At 36.3% G+C, this 27,067-nt stretch overlaps 1 protein-coding gene across 3 annotated transcripts in view; it reads right to left on the reverse strand.

The window, feature by feature from the left end:
- Positions 1 to 27,067, reverse strand: part of LOC128208275 (eIF-2-alpha kinase GCN2-like) — a 44,942-nt gene that overhangs the window by 10,401 nt on the left and 7,474 nt on the right. For 2 of the 3 annotated variants that reach the window (XM_052911790.1, XM_052911792.1), the window contains exons 6-33: positions 26,888 to 27,021; positions 26,391 to 26,432; positions 24,379 to 24,503; positions 24,115 to 24,278; positions 23,825 to 23,935; positions 23,029 to 23,178; positions 22,719 to 22,783; positions 20,442 to 20,550; positions 19,706 to 19,806; positions 19,353 to 19,477; positions 18,857 to 19,050; positions 16,411 to 16,544; positions 15,796 to 16,107; positions 15,295 to 15,367; positions 14,865 to 14,936; positions 14,402 to 14,524; positions 14,052 to 14,156; positions 13,024 to 13,191; positions 12,587 to 12,739; positions 11,963 to 12,199; positions 11,477 to 11,674; positions 3,959 to 4,107; positions 2,739 to 2,922; positions 2,299 to 2,445; positions 1,885 to 1,965; positions 1,209 to 1,343; positions 701 to 808; positions 255 to 389 (exon numbers count right to left, since the gene is read on the reverse strand). In XM_052911790.1, coding sequence (XP_052767750.1) covers positions 255 to 389; positions 701 to 808; positions 1,209 to 1,343; positions 1,885 to 1,965; positions 2,299 to 2,445; positions 2,739 to 2,922; positions 3,959 to 4,107; positions 11,477 to 11,674; positions 11,963 to 12,199; positions 12,587 to 12,739; positions 13,024 to 13,191; positions 14,052 to 14,156; positions 14,402 to 14,524; positions 14,865 to 14,936; positions 15,295 to 15,367; positions 15,796 to 16,107; positions 16,411 to 16,544; positions 18,857 to 19,050; positions 19,353 to 19,477; positions 19,706 to 19,806; positions 20,442 to 20,550; positions 22,719 to 22,783; positions 23,029 to 23,178; positions 23,825 to 23,935; positions 24,115 to 24,278; positions 24,379 to 24,503; positions 26,391 to 26,432; positions 26,888 to 27,021 — 3,834 coding nt within the window. The remainder of the gene's footprint in view (positions 1 to 254; positions 390 to 700; positions 809 to 1,208; positions 1,344 to 1,884; positions 1,966 to 2,298; positions 2,446 to 2,738; positions 2,923 to 3,958; positions 4,108 to 11,476; positions 11,675 to 11,962; positions 12,200 to 12,586; positions 12,740 to 13,023; positions 13,192 to 14,051; positions 14,157 to 14,401; positions 14,525 to 14,864; positions 14,937 to 15,294; positions 15,368 to 15,795; positions 16,108 to 16,410; positions 16,545 to 18,856; positions 19,051 to 19,352; positions 19,478 to 19,705; positions 19,807 to 20,441; positions 20,551 to 22,718; positions 22,784 to 23,028; positions 23,179 to 23,824; positions 23,936 to 24,114; positions 24,279 to 24,378; positions 24,504 to 26,390; positions 26,433 to 26,887; positions 27,022 to 27,067) is intronic. The other variant, XM_052911791.1, reaches the window with a different exon arrangement.

Raw genomic sequence — 27,067 nt, forward strand, 5'->3', positions numbered from 1 at the left:
TTGAAATGTCATTTAATTCAAATACCTTAAAACATAATAATAGCAATTATATGTCCGAAGGCCCAAAACCGTGCAATGCGGCTCATATTATGTTTTAGGTTTTTAGTAGTTGCTAATAGTTTATGCCTTGATCGTTAATAGGAAAACAGATAAGTTATAGAATCACTGTTGGGTTTCCTGTTTAGAAAGCAGTACGGATGTGAAAGGCTTTGGCCCCTGATCTAACCAATAACCTATTTACAGTCCTTACTCACCTCTAATGTCTCATGCAGTATTTCTGCTTTGAGCCCTGCCCTCCACATGTCGCGAACAAGGGCCATCCTCTCCTTCAACATGGGTTGATGCCCTATAGTACACACCAGCACATCATAAGCACTGGGAGGTTGGAACTGAAAGGAAGCCTGTGTTTGTTTTAAATATTCTACAATATTTATGCTACTGCAATGTCGTCTTTGTCAATCATACGAACACATCATAAGCACTTTTTGGCATAAGCACTTTAATTGAACACAACGTGGTTGAACAGAATTGTGAAGAGACTACTACACCAAAAGTCATTCTGTTTACAAACATAAGCTTAAAATGAGAAAAATATAACCTTCAAGCATTAAGTAACTCTCCTGAATCCTCATAATGACTTGGATAAAAATTTTCTTCACGTAGCTTCAGTATATTTCAATATTTGTATAATACTACTCACATCCTGTTGTTCTAACATGGCCTGGACAATTTTCTCAAAGGTGATGCTGACACCCACAGCAGACTGCCGTGAGTCGGCCTTCCTGTGTCGACTCTCAAACTGCTCTATCTGAAACACAAACAAAACTGTACTGAAGTTTAGAAATGAGTCACGAACAATTGTTGCTTCAAAACTCTTGCTGACAATGATGGCAATTCCATATTGTTACATGAAGTACTGACAAACAACAAATAAAAATTATTTCATAAATTATCTCATTAACGCCCGTTCAAGGGATGCAAATATTTTTCAAAAATCTGTCTGAAACAGCAAGAAAACATTAGAAAAAACGTGAATGTTTACACCCTCAAAAATGTGTATTATCCCTGTAATCCATGCACTTTTCAATTATCAAGCATCAGCAGATGAAAGTATGATAAATATCTGAAATAAAATGGTGCAGAAACCGTATGATACTAATTTTTAAAGCATGTTAAAGTGTAAAACTCATGGTAAATTCACCACTAACCAGGTGATTAAAGCGTCCCCCAGCAGCCAGCACCTCGCAGACGGTTTTCTTCTTGTGCATGACATCATACGCTACTTGAAACGTGACTCCCCTGTATAGAGGTGTGGTGTACATGCCGCCCACACTCACAATCACCTGCAAACAAGGCAGAGCTTGTCAAGTAAATATGTCATTTGAATTCATATATTAGAAATTATAGCTTCAAGTTTTGTACTTCAGTAGTTACACATAACATTATTAACAAGAGAGGTGTGTAATGAACAACCATAATATCCTGTTGTTGATTTTGTAAGTCAAACAGGGAACATAACTCAAAAATTGTTCAAGAAAGAGTTATTGGCCTTACTTTTAATGTGCATATTGTCTCTGGCAACATGTGTACCAAGTTCATTTCAATAGTTTTTGAGTGATAGCCAAGCCAAGGACAATGGTTATGCGAAACAAAAATGATGTCAACACCAAGAAAATCCAATTCCCTGACTTTTAAAAAAAAGAACAGGCTACTAAAATTTGTGATATATTGTCCACATCATTATTGAAGGCACATGTATTTTCAATCATCTTTATTCCCTTCATGATACACACAAAAGTTATAGTTAAGACATATTGTCTGATGGTCAATAAATGCTGGCTTATAATCGAAATACCATGCAATAACTTTCACATGAAGACCTACTGGTAGTTTGAGCCCCAGGTTTTCAGCGCTGGTCTTGACAGCCTCTATCTCATGTAAACCAGTCTTGGCAAGTGTTGCTGCCTGCAAGGGAAGTTATATATGGTATAGCTTGAGCACAATTAACTTCATAGCAACATATAGTCTTGCTATATATGAAGTACATGTAATGACAAAAGTAAACTGTTTTTAAGTCATTTATAAGAATCTTTTTGTTTCTTAAGCATTGACTATGACGAACATTACACATACATGCACAGTTATTAAATCGCGAGAATATACATGTAGCTCTACGTTAACGAGTCTTCAATCTTTAATAACTTTAATTTACCATTAATGATGTATTAAGCAATGTCCAACACACAAAATATTGACTGAGATTGCTTTTTTAATTAATGTTTATGATGAAGTACCTACCTCTCCCTTAGCCTTCGTAAGCATGCGAAGGATGCTCTGGACTTTGTGAATTGGCCCCTCAGTTTCAAGCAGAGTCAATAACATCTGGGCCGACTGTTCTGACAACTCAAACTGGCTTAGGGTGGCCAGTCGTGACTTGCTATCCCGCTGAAAATAAACTACTAGTTTAAATTTTTTTGGTGAATTTTTTTAGCTTCCTTATTTTGCCTAACTTAAGTTCTACCATACATGTTTACTTGTCACTAACATATTAAACAGCGTTTTGGGATACAATCAAATGGTGAACAAATTAACCCCATATCAATGAAGAACATGTAGCCTAATGCATCATGCACCACCTCCAGTGCCTCGACCGCCTCCCTAGTTGTATGACTATGGCAAGCCAACATGATTCACATAGGCACGTTTATTTGGCCAAGAAGGTGCTGTTCAATACATACCCTGACCGCCACTAGCGCCCGTACCACCTCCCCATGTTGTGACTCGGGCACACCAACATGTAGCAGTGAGGCAGTGACAAGGGATGTATGGTGGAGCTTCACATAGTAGTTGCGTTGTTGGAGGGGAGGGAACTCATTGATGATGTCCTGCACCACCACAATCACTTCACCATCTGGTATCAAACTGCAAACAAATTTTCAGTTAATAATGGTCTAATATTGTCATCAAATAAAACTTACTTTGATTTGTTTTGAAGCAGAAAAATCTACAATGTACTATCAGGCTACGATATCATGCCATACAGAAACAAGAGGCCAACACGGTCCAATATCAGTCACCTGATTAAAATGACACTACAATTTGAATGTTTTTGGAGGAGAATCACTAAATAAGGCTACATCAAAGGTCTACATTGAAGAGCATTTCCTGTTGTCAAAATTAAAAACTTTATTTCGCATCACTGACTAACCTATTGAAACAAAATAAATACCAAAAAAGAAAGATAACTCTCAAAATCAACCACCAAAGACGAGTCAGCTCTATTTGCAGGACTAGGAGCATTTCTGTGAAAATTTTGAAATCTGGCCAGCGGTTTCTGAGATTATTTTTGAAGTTTTAATGTCATAGTGAAAACAAGTCCTGCCCCCTGTCTTCCAAGTTTTTAACCAAATGACATGGCTTAAAGAATCTGATTCAAGACCACCATAGAAACATTTCAGTGAAATTATTTTGAAATCAGGCAACAGGTTCTGAGAAGAAGATTTTTCTTTCTGGCAACAAGAGATCTACATGGAACCATTTTTAATTTTAAGGAATCTGAAAGAGGACCATCCAAGGGAAATTCCTGTAAAATTTGGTTACAAATGGCCTAGTGGTTTATAAGGAGAAGTTGTTTGAAGGAAAATGTTGACAACAGATGATGACAGACAGTCCCCTATCACAATAACTCATTCTTTAGCACAAAGTGCTCAGGTGAGCTAAAAATTAACAAAGAAGTTATGTACAATATACAATTACCCTACAATATCATGCCATACAGGAAAAAAATAACATTTTGATGAACCTAAAAATAAATCACTCTTCAAATAGATGAAGAACAAATTATACTGTACACTAAACTTTCCACTACACAATTTACATTTAACTATACTTGAAATGAGCAAAATCATCAAATCAGTGCACTGTACAATGTGAAATTATTTTACAAGTAAATGCTCACCTAAATGAATTTGTGACAATGTCGAAGGCACACTCAGTTAGTTCCCTTGGATGGAAGCCCCCCACCTTCTTTTTTCTGTACACCTTGTCTATACAGTAGCGCTTAATGTAGTTTACATTAGTCCGTGATATGTAGCGAGCAAACGGCATCTGAAACAAAAGTTATACTCCTGTTATTAGAAACTAATATAATTCTTCAAGATCCGCTAATTAATTAGTATACTGATAAATGGTATTTGGTTATGTTTAAATGTGAACCCTCTATTTAGCAAGACAACAGTCTGAACATGTACCGCTACTCTTTGGTGGAACGAAAAAGGTTTCAAATATTTTCACCCCTATATAACCAGCGTAAAAATAACGTTCAAGGGCACATTAATTCAACAAGAGGGCCAAATGGCCCTGAATCGCTCACCTGTCATATATTGCACATTCTTCCATTATATACAAATATTGAAAACCTAAGCCTATGAACACGGGGCGTGGCCAATTTTGACCCCAGGGCTAAAGTTTGAACAATCTTAATAGTGGTCCGATAAACGATGCTTCATACCAAATATCTAAGGCCTTCGCCTTTTGGTTTCGGAGAAGAAGATTACTTAAGTTTTCATCATATACATATATAAGGAAACCCATGACCGCCCGGGTGGGGCCATTTTTTGACCCCAGAGCCAAAGATTGAACAATATTGGTACAAGTCAACTAGATGGTATATCATGCCAAATATCTAAGCTCTTGTCACTACTTGATTTTACGTGTGTATCTATATATGTATATTTGTAATTAATTGTTGTATGTGGCCCATATTGAAAATTGGTATGTGTACTAAATATGTTATCCAGTTTAAATTAAGACGTTATTTGTCTTTGTGAGTTCGGAGAAGATTTTTTAAGTTTTCACTATAACCCATATAGAGAAAAACCATTAGCCTCGGGGTGTGGCCAATGTTGACCCCAGGGCCATAATTTGAACAAACTTTGTAGAGGTCCACTATACGATGAATCATGCCAAATATCTAAGCTCTAAGCCACGTAAGTTCAGAGGAGATGATTTTTGAAGTTTTCACTATAAACATATAGAGAAAACCCATGACCCCCCAAGGGGGCGGGGCCAATTTTGACCCCAAGGCCATAATTTGAACAATCTTTGTAGAGGTCCACTAGATGATGAATCATGCCAAATATCTAAGCTCTAGTCCAAGTAAGTTCAGAGGAGAAGATTTTTGAAGTTTTAACTATAAACATATAGAGAAAACCCATGACCCCCCGGGGCGGGGCCAATTTTGAACAATCTTTGTAGAGGTCCACTAGACGATGAATCATGCCAAATATCTAAGCTCTAAGCAACGTAAGTTCAGAAGAGATTTTTGATTTTATTTACTATAAACATATAGCGAAAACCCATGACCCCCCGGGGCGGGGCCAATTTTGACCCAAAGGCCATAATTTGAACAATCTTTGTAGAGGTCCACTAGACGATGAATCATGCCAAATATCTAAGCTCTAGTCCAAGTAAGTTCAGAGGAGAAGATTTTTGAAGTTTTAACTATAAACATATCAAGTATACCCATGACCCCCCAGGGCGGGGTCAATTTTGACCCCAAGGCCATAATTTGAACAATCTTTGTAGAGGTCAACTAGACGATGAACCATGCCAAATATCTAAGCTCTAGTCCAAGTAAGTTCAAAGGAGAAGATTTTTGAAGTTTTCACTATAAACATATAGAGAAAACCCATTACCCCCAGGGCGGGGCCAATTTTGAATCCAAGGCCATAATTTGAACAATCTTTGTAAAGGTCCACTAGACGATGAATCATGCCAAATATCTAAGCTCTAGTCCAAGTAAGTTCAGAGGAGAAGATTTTTGAAGTTTTACATATAAACATATAGAGAATACCCATGACCCCCCGGGGCGGGGCCAATTTTGACCCCAGGGCCATAATTTGAACAAACTTTGTAGAGGTCCACTAGACGATGAATCATGCCAAATATCTAAGCTCTAGGCCAAGTAAGTTCAGAGGAGAAGATTTTTTAAGTTTTCACTAAACACATATAGAGAAAATCCATGACCCCCGGGGCAGGGCCAATTTTGACCCAAGGGCCATAATTTGAACAAACTTTGTAGAGGTCCACTAGACGATGAATCATGCCAAATATCTAAGCTCTAGGCCAAGTAAGTTCAGAGGAGAAGATTTTTTAAGGTTTTCACTATAAACATATAGAGAAAACCCATGACCCCTCGGGGCAGCGCCAATTTTGACCCAAAGGCCAAAATTTGAACAAACTTTGTAGAGGTCCACTAGACGATGAATCATGCCAAATATCTAAGCTCTAGTCCAAGTAAGTTAAGAGGAGAAGATTTTTGAAGTTTTAACTATAAACATATCAAGTATACCCATGACCCCCGGGGCGGGGCCAATTTTGACCCCAAGGCCATAATTTGAACAATCTTTGTAAAGGTCCACTAGACAATGAATCATGCCAAATATCTAAGCTCTAGTCCAAGTAAGTTCAGAGGAGAAGATTTTTGAAGTTTTAACTATAAACTTATAGAGAATACCCATGACCCCCCGGGGCGGGGCCAATTTTGACCCCAGGGCCATAATTTGAACAAACTTTGTAGAGGTCCACTAGACGATGAATCATGCCAAATATCTAAGCTCTAGGCCAAGTAAGTTCAGAGGAGAAGATTTTTGAAGTTTTCACTATAAACATATAGAGAAAACCCATGACCCCCCGGGACGGGGCCAACTTTGACCCCAGGGCCATAATTTGAACAAACTTTGTAGAGGTCCACTAGACGATGAACCATGCCAAATATCTAAGCTCTAGGCCAAGTAAGTTCAGAGGAGAAGATTTTTTAAGGTTTTCACTATAAACATATAGAGAAAACCCATGACCCCCCGGGGCGGGGCCAATTTTGACCCCAGGGCCATAATTTGAACAAACTTTGTAGAGGTCCACTAGACGATGAACCATGCCAAATATCTAAGCTCTAGGCCAAGTAAGTTCAGAGGAGAAGATTTTTTAAGTTTTCACTATAAACATATAGAGAAAACCCATGACCCCCCGGGGCGGGGCCAATTTTGACCCCAGGGCCATAATTTGAACAAACTTTGTAGAGGTCCACTAGACGATGAATCATGCCAAATATCTAAGCTCTAGGCCAAGTAAGTTCAGAGGAGAAGATTTTTTAAGTTTTCACTATAAACATATAGAGAAAACCCATGACCCCCGGGACGTGGCCAATTTTGACCCCAGGGCCATAATTTGAACAATCTTGGTAGAGGACCATTTGGTGATCCTACCTACCATATATCAACGGCCTAAGCCTTGTGGTTTGGGAGAAGAAGATTTTTAAAGTTTTTCCTTTTGGTTGCCATGGCAACCAGAGTTCTGTATGGAATTGAATTCTTTGAACAACTTTGATAGAAGACAACCCAAGGAACCTATGAAGTTTTATTAATATTGGCCTAGCGGTTAAGGAGGAGATGTCTTTTAAGTAAATTGTTGACGGATTTATTAATTAATATCTGCCATAAATAGAATGATACAAGAAAATTCAAATAGACATTATTTAAGAGTCGGTAGTTGCACTTGCAAAATGATAATCATATTTATCAGATATATGAAACAGCTGAAAGTTCTCAAACATAGACATTTATGTTCAAATATCACCGGTAAATAAAAATAATTGACCTAGTGACCTAGTTTTTGACCTGGGTTGACCCAATATGGAACTTGACCTAGCTTATGTTAAGATGATCATTCTGACCAAGTTTCATTAAGATAAGGCTAAAATTGTGACCTCTATTTTGTTCACAAGGTTTTTCTAATAATTGACCTAGTGACCTAGTTATTGACTGTGTATGACCCAATATCGAACTTGACCCAGATTTTATAGAGATGATCATTCTGACCAAGTTGCATTAAGATTAGCCTAAAATTGTGACCTCTATTGTGTTCACAAGGTTTTTGTACTAATTGACCTAGTGACCTAGTTATTGACCGCAGATGACCCAATATCGAACTTGACCTAGATTTTATAGAGATGATCATTCTGACCAAGTTGCATTGAGATTAGGCTAAAATTGTGATCTCTATTGTGTTCACAAGGTTTTTCTAATAATTGACCTAGTGACCTAGTTATTGACCGTGAATGACCCAATATCAAACTTGACCTACATTTTATAGCGATGATCATTCTGACCAAGTTGCATTGAGATTAGGCTAAAATTGTGACCTCTATTGTGTTCACAAGGTTTTTGTAATAATTGACCTAGTGACCTAGTTATTGACCGTGAATGACCCAATATCGAACTTGACCTACATTTTATAGCGATGATCATTCTGACCAAGTTGCATTGAGATTAGGCTAAAATTGTGACCTCTATTGTGTTCACAAGGTTTTTCTACTAATTGACCTAGTGACCTAGTTATTGACCGCGGATGACCCAATATCGAACTTGACCTAAATTTTATAGAGATGATCATTCTGACCAAGTTGCATTGAAATTAGGCTAAAATTGTGACCTCTAATGTGTTCACAAGGTATTTCTACTAATTGACCAACTGACCTAGTTTTTGACCCCAGATGACCCAATATCGAACTTGACCTAGATTTCATAGAGATGATCAGTCTGACCAAGTTTCATAAAGATTAGGTCAAAATTGTGACCTCTGTTGTGTTCACAAGGTTTTTCTAATAATTGACCTAGTGACCTAGTTATTGACTGCGGATGACCCAATATCGAACTTGACCTAGATTTTATAGAGATGATTATTCTGACCAACTTGCATTGAGATTAGGCTAAAATTGTGACCTCTATTGTGTTCACAAGGTTTTTGTACTAATTGACCTAGTGACCTAGTTGTTGACCGCGGATGACCCAATATCGAACTTGACCTACATTTTATAGAGATGATCATTCTGACCAAGTTGCATTGAGATTAGGCTAAAATTGTGACCTCTTTTGTGTTCACAAGGTTTTTCTACTAATTGACCTAGTGACCTAGTTTTTGACCTGGGTTGACCCAATATGGAACTTGACCTAGCTTATGTTAAGATGATCATTCTGACCAAGTTTCATTAAGATAAGGCTAAAATTGTGACCTCTATTTTGTTCACAAGGTTTTTCTAATAATTGACCTAGTGACCTAGTTATTGACTGCGTATGACCCAATATCGAACTTGACCCAGATTTTATAGAGATGATCATTCTGACCAAGTTGCATTAAGATTAGCCTAAAATTGTGACCTCTATTGTGTTCACAAGGTTTTTGTACTAATTGACCTAGTGACCTAGTTATTGACCGCGGATGACCCAATATCAAACTTGACATAGATTTTATAGCGATGATCATTCTGACCAAGTTGCATTGAGATTAGGCTAAAATTGTGACCTCTATTGTGTTCACAAGGTTTTTGTACTAATTGACCTAGTGACCTAGTTATTGACCGTGAATGACCCAATATCAAACTTGACCTACATTTTACAGCGATGATCATTCTGACCAATTTGCATTGAGATTAGGCTAAAATTGTGACCTCTATTGTGTTCACAAGGTTTTTCTACTAATTGACCTAGTGACCTAGTTATTGACCGCGGATGACCCAATATCGAACTTGACCTAGATTTTATAGAGATGATCATTCTGACCAAGTTGCATTGAGATTAGGCTAAAATTGTGACCTCTAATGTGTTCACAAGGTATTTCTACTAATTGACCAACTGACCTAGTTTTTGACCCCAGATGACCCAATATCGAACTTGACCTAGATTTCATAGAGATGATCAGTCTGACCAAGTTTCATAAAGATTAGGTCAAAATTGTGACCTCTGTTGTGTTCACAAGGTTTTTCTAATAATTGACCTAGTGACCTAGTTATTGACTGCGGATGACCCAATATCGAACTTGACCTAGATTTCATAGAGATGATTATTCTGACCAACTTGCATTGAGATTAGGCTAAAATTGTGACCTCTATTGTGTTCACAAGGTTTTTGTACTAATTGACCTAGTGACCTAGTTGTTGACCGCGGATGACCCAATATCGAACTTGACCTACATTTTATAGAGATGATCATTCTGACCAAGTTGCATTGAGATTAGGCTAAAATTGTGACCTCTATTGTGTTCACAAGGTTTTTCTACTAATTGACCTAGTGACCTAATTATTGACCGCGGATGACCCAATATCGAACTTGACCTAGATTTTATAGAGATGACCATTCTGACCATGTTGCATTGAGATTAGGCTAAAATTGTGACCTCTATTGTGTTCACAAGGTTTTTCTACTAATTGACCTAGTGACCTAGTTTTTGACCCCAGATGACCCAATATCGAACTTGACCTAGATTTTATAGAGATGATCAGTCTGACCAAGTTTCATAAAGATTAGGTCAAAATTGTGACCTCTATTGTGTTCACAAGCAATTGTGAACGGACGGACGGACGGACGGACGGACGGACGGACGGACGACGGACGAAGAGTGATCACAAAAGCTCACCTTGTCACTACGTGACAGGTGAGCTAAAAAGGTGTTGACTGGGGTAAAATGTTTACCATGTACAAGGAAAAATATACCAGACACAACAACCTCTCACGGTGATAGTGTGAACCAGATATGAGAGTGATACCTCTATATCTGTGGGAGAAATTCACTCAAAAAACTTCAGTCATGCCCAAAGAGTAAAATAATTATGTTCAAGGGCATATTAAGACAAGTAAGTAGAAATGTGTACCAAGTATCAGAGTGATATCTCTAAAACGGTGCAAGGAGTGCAAGGAGTTTACTCCAAAAACTTAAATGTAGCAAAACATGCAATAGGTCACTAAAAATATTCCGGGTATTACTAACCATCATTGTGGTAACATTTAGCAAGTATCAAAGTGTTAGCTCTAAATCCTTTGAAGAAGTTTGCTCCACAAACCTCAGAGGTGTAGAAATGGGCTGGGAGCCAGAAAAATGACATCCTCGCCCAATTACTTTTCTTGCAGCAACGGAAATAAAATTTCGTCAAGTTTGTGTGTTTTACATCCGTTAACACCAATAATCACAAACATACTAAAATAATCCATTATTTTGGTAGAGATGAATGTTATAATTGTATAAGCTGAGTATGACAGTGAGGGCTAACTAATGAACCTATCTAATGTTAGTCAATTACTATTGTACATGATTCTTTTGTGTTTCTCTGAATAAAAAATAAATCATGGAAAAGGTGCACCAGAAGACTAGATTTTTGTGTTTCAAATAAGGCTTAAATTCGTTTTCGAAAAGCAGGGCTTCACCCACCTCAACCTGTACAAGGGGTGTTCCGTCTTTGACCCCTAATGGGGGAGGACCCCAAGCATAATTTAAGTATACCTTACTATTTCAAAACATTTCTACACCCCTGAAACCTTTGCCAACAGACAAACCAACCAATTGCATAGTGACTCTAATAAAGTCCCCTTCAGAATATACATAATTATTATAATAATATTCATCATAAAGCATTCAATCCCCCTACCCTGAGATCAAACGGCAGGCTAACAAGTCTGCCACTGTGGTCCATTAGACAGGCATAGTTCTCCACATGCTCGTAAAGTTTCTGACGGGGCACAAGCAGGCATGTACTCAGTCTTATTGCCCCGTGACGCTGGAACACACGCACCAGGCTGTCATGTATCAGGCCCTGGGTGAGAGACGTGTTGATGGAAAAACTTCCCTGAAAAAGAAATAGTAAATTCAAGATCTCATTTGATTATATTTCGTTAATATTCAAGAATAAGTTCTTTTTGATAGTCGTTTAGTTTAACTTAAGTTCAATTACAAAGAAGGTTCTTTATGATATCCTATGTTTAAAAAAGTGTTTCCCAAAACTTGCTGTCAGAAGGGTACTTCCAATTGACTGTGCCAATTTCCTAATTAAGCCTCTTAATTCAGCTTGTAAACCTGTCAGCAATTCATAGCAACGCATCATTCTCTCAGTAACAGGGAGAACAGAATTACTTACCTTATACATTTCACTATCATACACATGATCATCAGCCAGACTGACATTCTGGGTGAACAGTGTGCTGATCATGCGATGGTACGTCTTGCTCTGGGGGTCGGAGATGGCAGACCGTAACATTTCAGTCAGTTCTTCCTCCTCCATCTCAGGGGGCGGGAGGTCAGGAGACTGCAACAGCTGCTTCGATGTTGGTCGGGCATTCCAGTCATGATTCAACAGCCAACGCACAATGTAGACCTGCAATGGACGATAATTTCAATAATAGATGTATATTCTTTTGATAAAAAACATTTCAAAATATGCATCTGAAATTAAATATCGCAATGCAACTAAACCAGGTTTTAAATGATTGACAGAAGAACATTAGCCTTCATTGTGAGATTCAGTTTCAACAGTTTTTCTATTTATAGTAACAGTGATAATGATCTTGGCCTGCCATCCCGCCCAAACAACGACTTACTTCATTCTAATAACCAGGTTTCACTATGTGAAAGCCTGGTTAATAAACTAAAAGAATCCGACAAAAAAGTGTCAAGTTAAAAAACAACAGTCAAGAATAGCAAGTTTCGATTTGTAAAAAGCTAGTTTCATCACATACTTTACACTATGGATAAAGTTAATCACCTGTTTCTCATTATCCTCCTGTATGAAGTCCTCTGGCAGCGTAATATCGGGTGTGCGGAGGTGACCCAGGATCTTCACCCGCTCCATACCGGTCTGTAGGGGCTTGTAACACATCTCAAAGAATATGATACCCAGGCTGTAGATGTCAACTTTCTACAAATATCAATCCATAAATCCATAATATTGAAATTACTTGAATCAAGTACAAAGTAACATGCTATTACAAAATCATGTTTTACTGATGAAAAAAACTTGGTTCAAAATTATACAAATATAATGCTTTATTAATGTTTCTGTCATCTATTTCAAACAATGATTTTTGTTTACTTTTTAGCATGGACACCATTTAACTATTATATTATATACCAGCATAATTTGTTCTGACACAGGAACAACTAGGAATAATAAGTCTCACACATATGAAACCCTTCACCCACCTGACTGTATGTGACCTTGCCCTGGCGTGTCATCATCTCTGGGCTCACGTACAGTGCTGTCCCAACCTGCCCCGTCATGCTCCCATCTCCAAGACTACCAGAGCGGGAAGAACTGTCATGGATGTCCCCCGCACTCGTCAATAAAGCACCACTCTCGGTCAGGCTGCTCTGTATTTGAAGATTGTTCACTTTTATTACATTCTTCAAATAGATATTTTTCACCGTTTGAAATTTTAGCCTGCTCCCACAACCAATTCAAATGTCAGGTGCAAAGGCCTGTTACGTTACATTTTAATACAATGAGTTTTAAGTTACTGGGGTTTTTTTAAACTTCAATAATCTGCCATTTAATATCCTTTCTAGACCTTATAGTTTATTTCCATGTAAGATCGCAACAATGTCCACCTGATGAACACCAAAAGTGAATATTTCACTCATGCCTTCAATAAATCAAGATATATAGTTTTTGGTGCTCACTCAGTGAAATACATTGCAATTCTTCACTGAAATAAACCATTATTCTCTATATGGTTTCTGTAAGCCGGGAGAACTATGTACATGTGTATGGTGAGACTTCAAGTGGAAAAGGAGATATACATACAGCGAATATGTGATAAAACTTGAAAGCAGAAAGCAACAAAAAAATACACCTCATTTTATTCAATTTATTTACATGCTATCAGCAAAAGATTTTCAGTCTCTTTTAACATTGTAATACATGCACATGTACAGCAATGTAAATAAACAAGTTGAACAAAACGTTTTGCTTACAATTCATTTGCTCAACCTAATAACCTTTCTAAGCAGCCCATTCACAGTCAATAAAATTTGACTCAAACAACCATTCTTTAGTAGTATGATTCAAATATTATTGACAACTTGTCAATAAATATTTGTGACCTCTACAATATATTGATAAAGTCTTCAATATTGACCACACATGTTCATTATTATTGTTAATGTCCTATATTGACAACATTGTTGTAAATTTTATTGACCTTGGATGGGCCGCTTTAACCTCAATCTACCTTTGAGATGATGTCAGATGTTGCCAGCCCAAAGTCCCCAATCTTAACGTGGTCGTTTGAATCGAGGAAAATATTTACTGGCTTCAGATCCCTATGAATCATACCCTGCAAAGAGTTCAAATCTAAAAGTTGTGAAATTATTATCTTGCACAATTCTAGCAACAGCTAGTGCTTTAAAAACAGCAGAGTTCTTACTCAAGTTCAATTACAGATAAAACAATTCACTTAGACCCTACTTATCCTTTGATAATAGTGTTATTAGATTTTGCGTTTGTTATATTTGTCTTCCAGAAATAAAGTAATAAGACTGTTATGTCTACCCCAAAAGCAAAAATGTCATTATGGCATACCTGTTCATGTATGTGTACGAGCCCCTCCACTATTTCCCGGAACAACCTCCACATGCGACGAGTGTCCTGGTACAGTCCCGCATCTATACAGTTACGGAGGGTGGACTTCTCACAATATTCCATCTGGCACATAAATAATTACAGGCCGATGTTAATCAACATTTTTTCATTTTAATACATTACAAACATGGTTTTAGACAAAAAGCAAATTCATATTTAAGGGATATTGTGTCCCCTTCTTGGCCATACATGTATTTCATTTATGAACCAATCCTGGACAACATAGAAACTGGTTTGTGACTAATGTCTGACCTGAATGAATAGACTGGTTTGTCTAATCTGTAATGTCTGACCTAAATGTATGGACTGGTTTGACTTATCTGTTTTGTCTGACCCGAATGTATTGATTGGTTTGTCTAATCTGACATGAATAAACTGGTTTGTAATATCAGTAATGTCTAACCTGAATGTACAGGTACTGTTTAGGAACAAACACACTCTGCTCTGTTGATTTCTTGTCATCGTCCTCAATTTCCTGAAATACAATAAAGCACTATCTCTTTTAAGTATTTTTCTTTTCATTTCAATGCAACTTACATGTACAGAGCCTATAAAATACAATTCTTTTAACAGAACCTTGCCAATAGAAGGATAGGGAGAACACAACAACTTGTTGAGTTATTTGATGATTTTCCAATTGGTCTCTGACACAAATGTTGGTTGTTCAGAGCAGAAATTTCATGGCACAACAAATAGCTTGTATACAAAGACAGCCAATACCATATATGTAGTATGACTTACAGCCAATACCATATATGTAGTATGACTTACCGGCAGAGCTGTAATAGCTTGTATACAAAGACAGCCAATACCATATATGTAGTATGACTTACCGGCAGAGCTGTAGTGGCGTCCTCAAAGTCCTGCTCAAACACTACACCCAGGGACGAGTCCGACTTCTCATCCCTGAAACATGCACAAGTCGTAATGGCTATACTTGACTGTATTTGTGTGTTTCGTATGTAATGAATTCTAAGATTAGGTTACAAAAGTAGAATAGATTAGAATTAGAGCTAACACTTAATATAATTAATATTCTCAACTCATGAAGACACAAACTGCTTCACCCAGGTATATATTCTTTGTTCAAATTTAAACCATGCACTGTAGTCAATATCCAAGATAGATGTCTTGTTTGCGATTTACATACAGATATGAGTAGGCTGTCCGAGGGGAAGTGTTATGGAATCTTCAAAATCATGTGGAAAATGTGATATGGGGAGCCTACTGGTAAATATGGAAGAACTTTTAGGCCAACTGCAACTTGATTAGAAGCTACAAGTATTAGCATTGCTTGGCAATCTACTTCCAGAGAAAAGACATCTTGTACTCACATAAAGGAAAGAGCAAACACATCCTCATCTGGCAAGGATTCATCATCTGAACTAGACAAGTCATCGTTACCATGGAAACCATGTGACTTTGACCTTGACAACTCATATGAGATACTGAAGTCCATGGATGCATTGTTAACCTGCGGGGCAAACTTCTCAATGTCATCTGTGATTTCAAGACTGTTTTTGCCAAAGTTTGTTGGTAAGGAGACTTTTCTCTCTGAGTGAGAGTTTCTGGGAGTTTCAGTGCGAGAAGAGGAGGATTCACTGCTGGCTGCCTCATCACTTGTCTCGATCCAGGAATTGTAGTATCTGTAAGAATATTTAATATAAGAGTACAAATTTTGTTTAGCTTGTGTTTATTTGCTTTAATCTAAATCCATTGTCTTATATGTTGTCAAGTGACTATAGTTATGCTAAAATGCAATATTTTTCGCTGATGATTGTGTCATATAAAACTTATCATTAATCCATAAAAAAAGGAGAGTAGAATTGTGCTGGAAATAAAAAAAACAACGTATCTTATAACACATGATAAAGGCCAACAATTAGATCAATTGACTGTTTTGTTGTGTTTGTTTTCTTCACTAAATCCTTGATTCCATATCTGCCCACCTGACCACGTTTTCATGGTTAAGTCTGGAGAGTAGTTTCACTTCCCGGGTGATTTTCCTCTTGAAATGCTGACTCTTGGGGTTCAAGGGTATCCTCTTGATGGCATAAAACCTTCCATCTAACGTATTCTTTACCTGAGGAGACAATGACTTTCTATCAGATATGCCTGACTGACACAAAAATTCTTTACAATTACCTGAAAATTTATTCTGAAAATTTTATACCAATAGTTCCATCATGTCATTCTTGTACAACATTTGACTTTAAAGCCTATCAATGCTTAATGGAAAAGGAAAAACAACAACAATTAGGTTGGAAATGCTAATCTTAAACATGCCTTAAAGGCCTAGATCGGTAGCCCTGGACTACTGGTCTGTGATTGACAGGACATTAGGATAGCGGGAGTCTAAAGCTATAAAACTACGCTGACCAGGGCAACTGAGGGCAAGTTATAACATCAGTATGGCCAGACTGTTTTCATGAAGTTTTCCACAGAATTCAAGCAAAAGTGAAAATTCCAGATTTTACTCAGATTAATACAGCAGCTAGCTATCAACTACAACTTGAATATATTGACTTGATCATAACTTCCAGGCTTTTTACACCAACATACATTTAACATTTCACATGATGAATGTAATTACCCCACAGCTATTATCTCTATTTCACAATGTGATACTATCATAATTTCGTTAAATATTATCATATTAATTTAGTAACCACAACAAAACACATGTTCATATGTTTTTTATTTATTTTATTTAATAATATTCCTATGTCTGGGTCACCTTATTCAAGTGAAGTCAACACTTTCATTTAATAATATTGAGGTAATCATGTAATAACGACTTTACTAACAACTTTACACAGAAAGAACATTGTTATATTTATATTAAGGTAAACCTGTATAAGTAATTTTATGCGTGCTCATGACCGCAATCTTTCAGTAAGTTTTTTTAGACCATATGAACCAAAGAAAATGTAAAAACGAAAAGACGGTATCTAAGAAAATGAAACAAATTTCATCAGGAGCTCAAAAAATATTGCAATAACATGGCACCCACAATTGTCTGACAAAGCAGCCAAAGTACATATAACCACTTGTACTTTGCCATAGACAATTGCAGAAACAACCCTGACGAATTACGTGCTATAATAGACAACTGTATACCTCATTTTCAAACTATTCATGAAAGTTGTCCTGCAGAGTCACAATGCAAAACACCGAACTTTGTTCGTGTAACGAGATCCAGTGGCTGTAAGACTTTTGAAGAATTTCCTCCATAGTCTCAATGCTGCAGACTATGCACTTACAATCTAAAGAAACATGTTAAAAGTTTCAACAACAGTGTTCTAATTTACTTGGACAAACGAATACACTATAAAAATTCAAGCTACAAAACCAGGATTGATCTAGCAACGCTTAGCTTGAACGAACATATTGATGATCCATACACGTCCCAGTCTAATCGACAAAATGTTCAGCATAATCGTAGAAACCGTGGGAAACATGTAAGAACAAAACGTACAAATTTGTAAATGACATCTGGTCTCTCCTTGTAAGTGTGAAAGAAGACGGAAAGATCATTCAAGGAGCAAATGACCAACATGTAGATAATGCTGATCATTATGATGAGGAAATATAAAATATTTTGTACCTACTTATGATAACAACGTTATCGCAATGATTAATATTTATAAGTATAATATTTCTACTATTTTTCTCGAACATATCATGTATAATGAACAGCCAAATGTATGTGCATAATTATTACAGTCTCACTAACCTCTGTTATACTACAACCGGTGATATACATAGCTGTACCTTACAGCTGTATGTATTATACCCTGTACAATGTTTGAATACAATGTGTAAAATTAAAATACCTTCTTTTTCATTTTGAAAAGGTATTAACTAGATTTCAACACATTGTATAACTGTATCAAATTTAATTTGTATTATTGGTATGCATCCTTTCACATTTATCATGTAACAATTATTTGTACAAAACTTCTTCATATATATACATTATATATATGTTTTTTATTATGTTTTACGTCATTGTCCTATAACATATACTCACTATTGATGGTAATAATGTATTGAATTGAATTTGATTTGATTTAATCTACATAGCCTTGCATTATAATATAAAAAGCTATAAACATACTTTAAACTATTTGGGTTCATATATTTCTTCTCTTTACCCAGGCACAAAAATTCCAGACTGACCGTGCTGCTAATAATGATTATGACCAGCAAACTGCTTTTCAATGACCCATTACCCAGCTTGTGTTAATTCCTCCTGTCAATCATAGACCAGTTCTCCAGGACAACCGATCTAGGTCTTTAATGCAATGCTTTTGTTAAATTATACAAATTATTTCCTAAGTCTTTGATTTACAACACAGCATTTAAACTTGTTCTTACAAACTTAACTCTCACCTTTATCACATCTCCAAAGCCTCCTTTCCCCAGTAGTTTAAGTACATGAAACTCATTTGTAAGCCTCGACTGACCACTGGCCTCCCAGGCAGTTATAAAGGGCAGCAACTCTTCACCCTCACTGTCAGAATTCTCCAGAGAGTTGTCCTTCCTGACTAGGCAAACGCCTCCCTCACATGTACATTTGTCTTTGGCTAAATGTATCATAATCATACTAGAGACATTATTGGAGCTTTCAAGCAAAAAACTGACACAAAAAAGAGAAAATTGTAAACATAAATCATTTGTGTTCTGGAACTTATTACATGAACCCATTTACATATGAATATGTGTTCCAAATGTTATGCTGATATTTTAAGTTCTGGCCATTATAAAAATAAACCACCTCCATAGAAACCAAGATGGTAATGTTACCTCAAGTTTTCTTCCTAAAAAACATACACAAGTCAAATTTTGAAATTGTCTGATATACATAAAACATTCAATTTAATCAAACCTTTATGCAGCTTGCTAGTTGTGGCTGTGGGGGCTGGTATGAGGGTGGGGACAGGCTCCTTGACAAATGCATGTTCAAACAACTGGGAGCAGGACCAGCGCAGCTTGTCATCCCGTAACAAACACCTGATAGTAACAGTTGTGTAAGGCTTTATTCAAAATGTCACATCTTCAGTGAGATAAATGTTTTCATTCAAATTGACCATTTATTGTTGGAAACAAAAATAAAACAAAAAAACTTGAAATTGAGGCTGAAGTTTTTGTATTTATGTTTCTAAAAAAAAACAGAAAATTATCTGCTCTAATCATTTTTACTTATACAACATAGCATGGTATAAAACCTATTCGACATACTTGGCAAGGAAGTCCTGGAGAACAGCCGGTAAGGTGGACGGTATGGATGGTACTAGCTCATCACAGGCAGAACTCTGTGCCAGGGACAGTAGCAACACACCCTAGGGGAAAGGAAACATTGACACATACACTGTAAACCTCCTAGCATAGTCAATATTTGGTGTTCCAGAGAAAAACATAAGTATCTTTTGCCAATCCATACATGAAATACATGATTTCTTGCATACCTTAAACTTTCAAACTCTATCTGGATATGGATGTTAAGTATATAGTTTTGTGAAATCAACAAAATTTAAGTGTGACAGTGTTTACTGATGTCCGTTTTTAATCACAGAAGACATTGAATACCGTAGTTCCTATAAAACATCCATTTTAACAGTGCAATTATTTCAAATTTCATTGTTAAGAAACAAATTTTTATCCTACAGCTTTGAAATGGTAATTGTTTAAAATTATACATTAAAGTATTATCAATTGGCATGTTGTTGCACGAGACTCATCTTCTATGGCGGAGAGAAGACCATTACTTCAGCACTGGTCACATGATTGTATGCAAGAAATCTTTACTAAATTCACTAACATATAACAGTCAAATAAATAACATTATTGAAAATAATGTTCTATTTTATTCTTATTTCAAATGAAACAGACTTTAAATAAATATAAATGGCTCCACTAGATAACCTGAATAGCTAAACATTGGTTAAAGCAAACAATATCAGGATATGGAACACACCAGCTGAAATATGTCTCCCTTCTTGCCTCCCCTGCCTGCAGTCTGAACATTGTCTGTGAATTTCACCCCTGGGCAGGACTCCTCTGCCATTCTGTGCAGGTCACAGAGTCTAAAACAACAATATATCACAGTCATATGCATTTCCAGTGAATAACACAAGCTGGGTTTCTGCTAGCATTTTTCGAAGGCTTGTATAGACTCACTTACGGGGTTGGGTATGGGAAGGTTGTCCTCTCAGATTTTTTTTTATAGTAGTGTAAAGTGTGCGATGTTCTGTATTTTTAGCTGTGAATCATGTGCTCATAAATAATAATTAAGTACAATAAAGTAATATATCACACACTTTTTAGTTAAGATAGACTTTCAAGTAGGAAAAAAGACTTCTATATTCTATTATATTACGGTGACAATATCACGAGCTTCACCTTCAAGCCGGGCTGGCGTCACCTGCACACGCTTGCATGTATTTGCTTAAAGAACGATGAGATCATCAAATTCATAGGAGGCACAAGGAATTTGCATTAAGACAAGTTGAAATTCTTAGAAGAAATGATTTGTTTTTCATGTAAACTTTCAATTGTCACTCTTAATTTCTGATACTCAATTGCAAGGTTGTGAGGTTTTCACAAGAACATGACATTCATTTCTGAATAACTTTTTGAACAGAAAAGATATGAAAATATTTTCTGTTTCCTCAAGTGGGAATTCTTTTTTAAGATTTTATTGAATTTTTAAGATGGGATCCTTAGCCAAAATTTCAATTTTGTAAAACAATTCAACGCTGTGTAAGGTGTGAAATTTTCGCGTTAAATTACAAATTGAGTAGCCAATCAATTAACACATCATTGTTTAATTTGAAGTCGAAAGCCAATAATGTTACTGATTGGAAATATGACTGTCCATTGTATTTGTCAATTTATGGTGGGAGAAATTGGGGAGAGCCGCTAACGTGATTTGGATGATGCATCAAGGGAAATATTCCCAATACGCCTTCTGGCGATCAGAAAACCATTACGATAGCAGCTAAGTAACTGGTTATATGGCCGACATGCCTTCTTTTCTGGTCAACTATTACAAAAGCCTAAGCTTAGTATTGTCAATTATGATTACTGTTTTGATAAAGCTAGTCTCTGCAGGGATTAAGGCATGTCGGTGCAATTAACAATAGTGTAAATATTAAGCTTCACTGCGGGAAGGCACGCTGGGCCTGACAAGCGAAAACGGCCTGGCGGAAACCATAACATACACGATTTACACCTACCCATAATTTCTCAAAAAAATGTGTTAAGGGTAGCAGTTAAAAATCATCTTAATTTGTTGAGCAAAATGACTTACTTGAACTTGATTAACTTGCAAGAGCATCTTTATGCAAACACCAATGTCGGTTTTTTTTTACAATCAAATAAGGGGCAAATTAAACAATTATTAGCGCAAGAATTTTGGCCTTGCTATCCATGTATTTTCTCAGGAACCCTGTTTCATTTGGAATATCTTGAATGTTTTTAAGTTATGGCAAATGTTAATGTACAACAGAGAACAGGGTGACACAAATGTTGACAGAAACACCAAGACTTTGACAATACCTTGAATGTTTCTTTTGAAAAAAGGGTGCTAAAAACTTCCTTAAAAGCCTCAAGACTTGAGACTTGTTAGAGGAGAATTATACACAATCTGTATCAAAACAAGTATTGCCCTGAGCTTGATTCTGTTATATGGCCAATAAACAGGGGACACATAGCTGGGTATATTTGACTATTTAGCTGGTTAAGCCAGTTGAAATTAAATGTCCCTTCCTGAAGTCAGGTGTCCTTTCGAAAACTTGCCACTTTGTCTGTTTTCTTCTACTTTCTATGTGTTAGTATGGCAGTCTTTGCCTGTTTTACAAAGAATTCACATGATGTATGGTGCTTGTATGGTGCTTATGTAGCTCGTCTTATATAATTAATACAAATGAATAGAATACAAATCAATTTCAGCAATGAATCAATTGAAACAGGAAGTTGACCAACGGTAAATATAAAAACTCCTGTGCCAAATAATGGGCGTATTGGTGTCTGAACATGAAATGCCTAGGGATGTCGAAACACAGGTATTGTCCAACCCTGTCTGTATGCTCTTATGAGTGATATGCTTCACTATAATGTCATAAGAAAGCTTTGTTACAGTAAGTATGATTGTCTGAGAGTTGCTGTAAACAATTATTCTAAAGCCAAAATATATTTAAGTCTATACATGTTGTTCAAATTAAGAACGCAAAGGGAAAAGAAATTCACCAACCTCCTGTTGATACTGTAGTCTGCTATTCGGACTCTTCCAGTCACATCAATAAACACACTTGATGCCTACAACAGCAAAGGCCCTCATGTTTGAAATGAAGGACTCTTAAATTATGCAGAAAAATAAAAATTACTTATATATGCAATTTGAAAAAAGAAACATATTTCTGATACATGTAAAATGGACATCAGCACTGGTCTCTAGGCAGTTAAATACTTAGGAAAGTGTTCATCACCTATATTTTAAGTAGCTGTTTTCCAAATCAAGCTATGTACATGCATAAAACAAGTTAATAAAAACCAAAGGTCACCCTGAGATTCTTGTGTGTAACATCTTTGTTATGTAGATACTGAAGTCCCCCTAACAGCTCATGTGTGTATGTATGTATGGCAGCAAGAGGCAAGGTGCGTCGTGTCACATAAATGTCCAAGTTCTGGCCTCCAGAGTACTCCATTAGTGCCTGTGGAAGAAATTATAATGAAATGTGCATGTTTCAATATGAGAGCTTCAAAACACAAAGGCAATATAGAATCATTTCCGTACCAGACCAAATGCCTAGAAACGGTTGGATCAAGTTTAGATTTTAAATATCTGTAATATACATTTTATCATATTACTACCTATTATTAATTACAGTGTGATTCATTAATATCATAAATTTTACAATTATATACACAAGAACAAGAGCCGTCACAGGATTGTGAGAAATGCCCCCAAAAGATTCATTGAACAGATAGCCATAAGTATTTGGGCTTATATGGACAGGTAACCTGATTATCTAACACATTTTTCATGACAACCTTCCCTACCTACCAATGCAATTTGGAATTATTGATCACTAATGTTTTTGAAGGTTCAAAGTAAGAATAAGAAGATGATAAGTCAGTGCTAGTTGATGTCAATTCGTGTCTGTTGTTCTTTTAAATGAGATTCTTGGGCATGTTTGAAGGTGAACACTACATATAATTAAGAGATATTTTAACCGTTTTTAATTCATTGATAAATACTCTTATATTTATTAACTATATAGCAACCCTAGTATTCTTTACCAACAGGATTCATCCACTAACAGTATTCAAACTGCCTACCACAAAAATAATGCTTACATAGATGGTGATTTTTCCAGGTTCTTCAATGTATTTGAATGCCAGGTAGTGTAGCAGGTTTCTATGGTTCAACTTGAGCAATGAAAACATCTCTCGCTCTATGTTAGCCACCTAGAAGAAAATCTTTTGATCATAATGATATGCACATAAAGTAACATTTATATGAAGTTTTTTAAAATCCAAGTTAATTGTGAAATTGAGTAAATTTTATTTTAACAGAAAACATGTAATAATGTCTAGTATAAATCAACAAAAAACATGCCAATGTTTACCAACTATAGTCCACTGACCTGTTTACTGTACCCCTCCCCCTCAGTATCGCCCTCGACCCGACCACTGCTTCCCGCCTTCTTGGCCGCATGGCGCCATTTCAACACCCACTCGGATATGGCAACCAACTCACCAGTATTAGTGTCTATACCTGCATAAACTGTACTGCCATGTAGTCCATGCCCTGGAATGGCAAAGAAGATCATTTTCAAGTTCACTTATAGGTAAATTTGCATCAATGTTTTAAAGATAAATCAACCATGGGTTCAAAGTGTGCGACCTACCAAGACATGTTCCCCTGTGGACGATTCTCTCTGACTTTGTGTTAAAGGCAAGGACAACCACGCCCCCATGGTGATGTTTGCAGGGCCCATCTCCATCTTCCCCACTCTTCAGGGTCACCGTTCGCCTGTGGGGGACAGAAACAGATTCATGGCAGAAATGTGATAGAGCTTCTGGTATTGAAAACTAAAGCACTTGAGTATCACATGATCTGATTGTATTGCATGGTTCGTGGAATGGTTTCTCACCAAGGTGTTTTGGTTTCGATTTCCGGCCTTGGCGCATGTGAATATGTTAGTGCTTACATAGCAAGACAAATGGGTTTTCTCTGGGTTCTCTGGTTTCCCCAACAAGACAAGATAACACTCCTGCCCAACAACGAGAGTGACTTAGATAAAGTAAATAAAACTTTCTTCACAATCGTTGTTAAATAAATAAAATATAAACCAAATAATATGATAAGAGTCACAAAAATCAGAACTAAATAATGATTTATCAACAATTATTTTTAAAACTTTAACAGTAATTATACAATCCTGTTTTACAATATTATGTATTTAAAATTGTTTTCTTTATATAATATAACAACATTTAGGTTATTCAATTACAGATGACTCTATCTCAGTGAATATGTTGTCAAAATAAAGAAATATACATACATTATACAAGTAAAGCATGTGTGTATTAAATGTGATATGAAATCTTTGATGATAAAAGTTGACAATATTAATGGGAGCAAATCACCAGCCATAGCATACCAGGGAAACATGTAGAATAACAGTCAAAACAACGTTCAGTCAATAAGACCAAACAAGTAAATGTCAATGTAGCAGCGGTAGTGTAGTGCGTAGAGTGTCTTATCTATCCATTATTTAGCAAGCAACCGGCAAAGTACAGGACATTTACAGTTTCATTCAAAGAAAAAGGTGTTCTTTACTATAACAGGATTTGCATGAACAATATTGAAAGCCCATTCATGTATTCTACACGGCAGGTCAAATATTGAATTACTTTAACTGAATGTCAACCAGCTGTTCCTTCCAAATTGGAAACAAATTCTAACGTGGGAAAATACAAAACCATGCTAATATATAGCTGATATACAAGCAAATACAGGTATACATATTTTGAGTTTTGTATGCATGCACTTGACAGCTGAGCTGGTCTTAAAAACTTTGCAATACTCTTGAAGATCCATGTACACTTACTTCACGTAAGGTAACATAATTATGAAGAAAGACATGTCAGGACTAAAGACATATACATGTAATAACAACCTCAATCAGATCATTGTATTTTCCAATATCGGAAAAATAACCAAAGTCTACCAATAAAATCATTAAAATTCCAAAAAAAATAAAGAAAAGTTTATAATTGAAAAATTATACAGATAAATGTTGCTTTTCTGATCATACATAAATGCAGAGTAGCATGTACAGTGAATACAAACTCGTACCAGCGCTGTACTAATAATAGGGTTTTAGCCAGGTTTTAAAAAGGACAGGGTGCTACAGAAAAGGACAGGATGTCCAGGAACAAAAGGCCACATTGTATCGGGCAGTGAATAATTGAAGCATTATTTCACAGAAAATGTTAGATATTGTGCTTATTTGAAGTACTATTAGGTTTTTAAATGCCAAATATGTAAAGTTTGTTTGAATTCATAATAATATTTCATGTTTTAATCAAATCATAAGAAATATTTTATTAAGCATTGGATTTTTTGAAGGCAGCAGGGTGCACATTCTGGTCTCCATGACGGCAGAAGGGTGGTTCCAATAAAGGTGAGGGTGCGGCACCCTCCCACAACCCTCCAGCTAAAACCCTACAATGATATCTGTTGTTTTTTCACCTCAATAAAGCGATAAAATGAACAGTTACAACTTTAAACAATATAACATAAACAGATCAGCGTGCAGAGGAAAAGTCTTCACATTTTTAATAAGCCTGAATACAGAATGAATGATCAATCTGGCTGTATAATTTCCACAACACTGTTCAAGTAAAGCGGTACCTCTGTGTAGGAGACACCGGGACAGTGAATTGCACCACAGGGCTTGAAACAAGACAGTTTATTTCCTTTTTATATAAAATATTCTAATCACAGAAACAAATCACCTGAGAAGTTTAAAAAACAAACTCATATTACTATCCAATATTCCACATATAGTATGCCCATTAGAGCGATGTATTGGGAAGCTTTTGATTATTTTCAGTATATGTACTGTGCTGTTGTTTTTATATAGCATACATTTGAAATTCTTCTCAAAGAAGTACATGTAAGACAAGTTCATTGTAAATGTCCTTTCATAAGTATTCTTCTAAATTAAAATATAACTTAATTCCCAAATTTTTTATTGATTTGAAATTATTCTTTGGATTGATTTATATTCTTGGTTTTCTGAAAGTTTTCAGTTAATACAAAGTTTTGGGTGTAGTTTGAATATTTATTATCATTAAGTTATTTTGAGAAGTCTTTAAATCAATTAACTCACTCCAGGCTCTAGTTACCTCCTGTGTGACTGTCTCCCATCCTCCTGGCCGTCCCTGTGTTTCTCCCCCGGTGACATAGATAGCCTCCCCTGGCCTGCCTCGACCTTTCCTTTGCCTGGTGAACCCACTGGAATGGCTTTTTCTAGTGAACCCTTAAATACACACTGTATACATATCATTCATATTCCACACACACGC

The sequence above is a fragment of the Mya arenaria genome, chromosome 11 (genome assembly GCF_026914265.1).
Source record: "Mya arenaria isolate MELC-2E11 chromosome 11, ASM2691426v1".
Lineage (NCBI taxonomy): Eukaryota > Metazoa > Mollusca > Bivalvia > Myida > Myidae > Mya > Mya arenaria.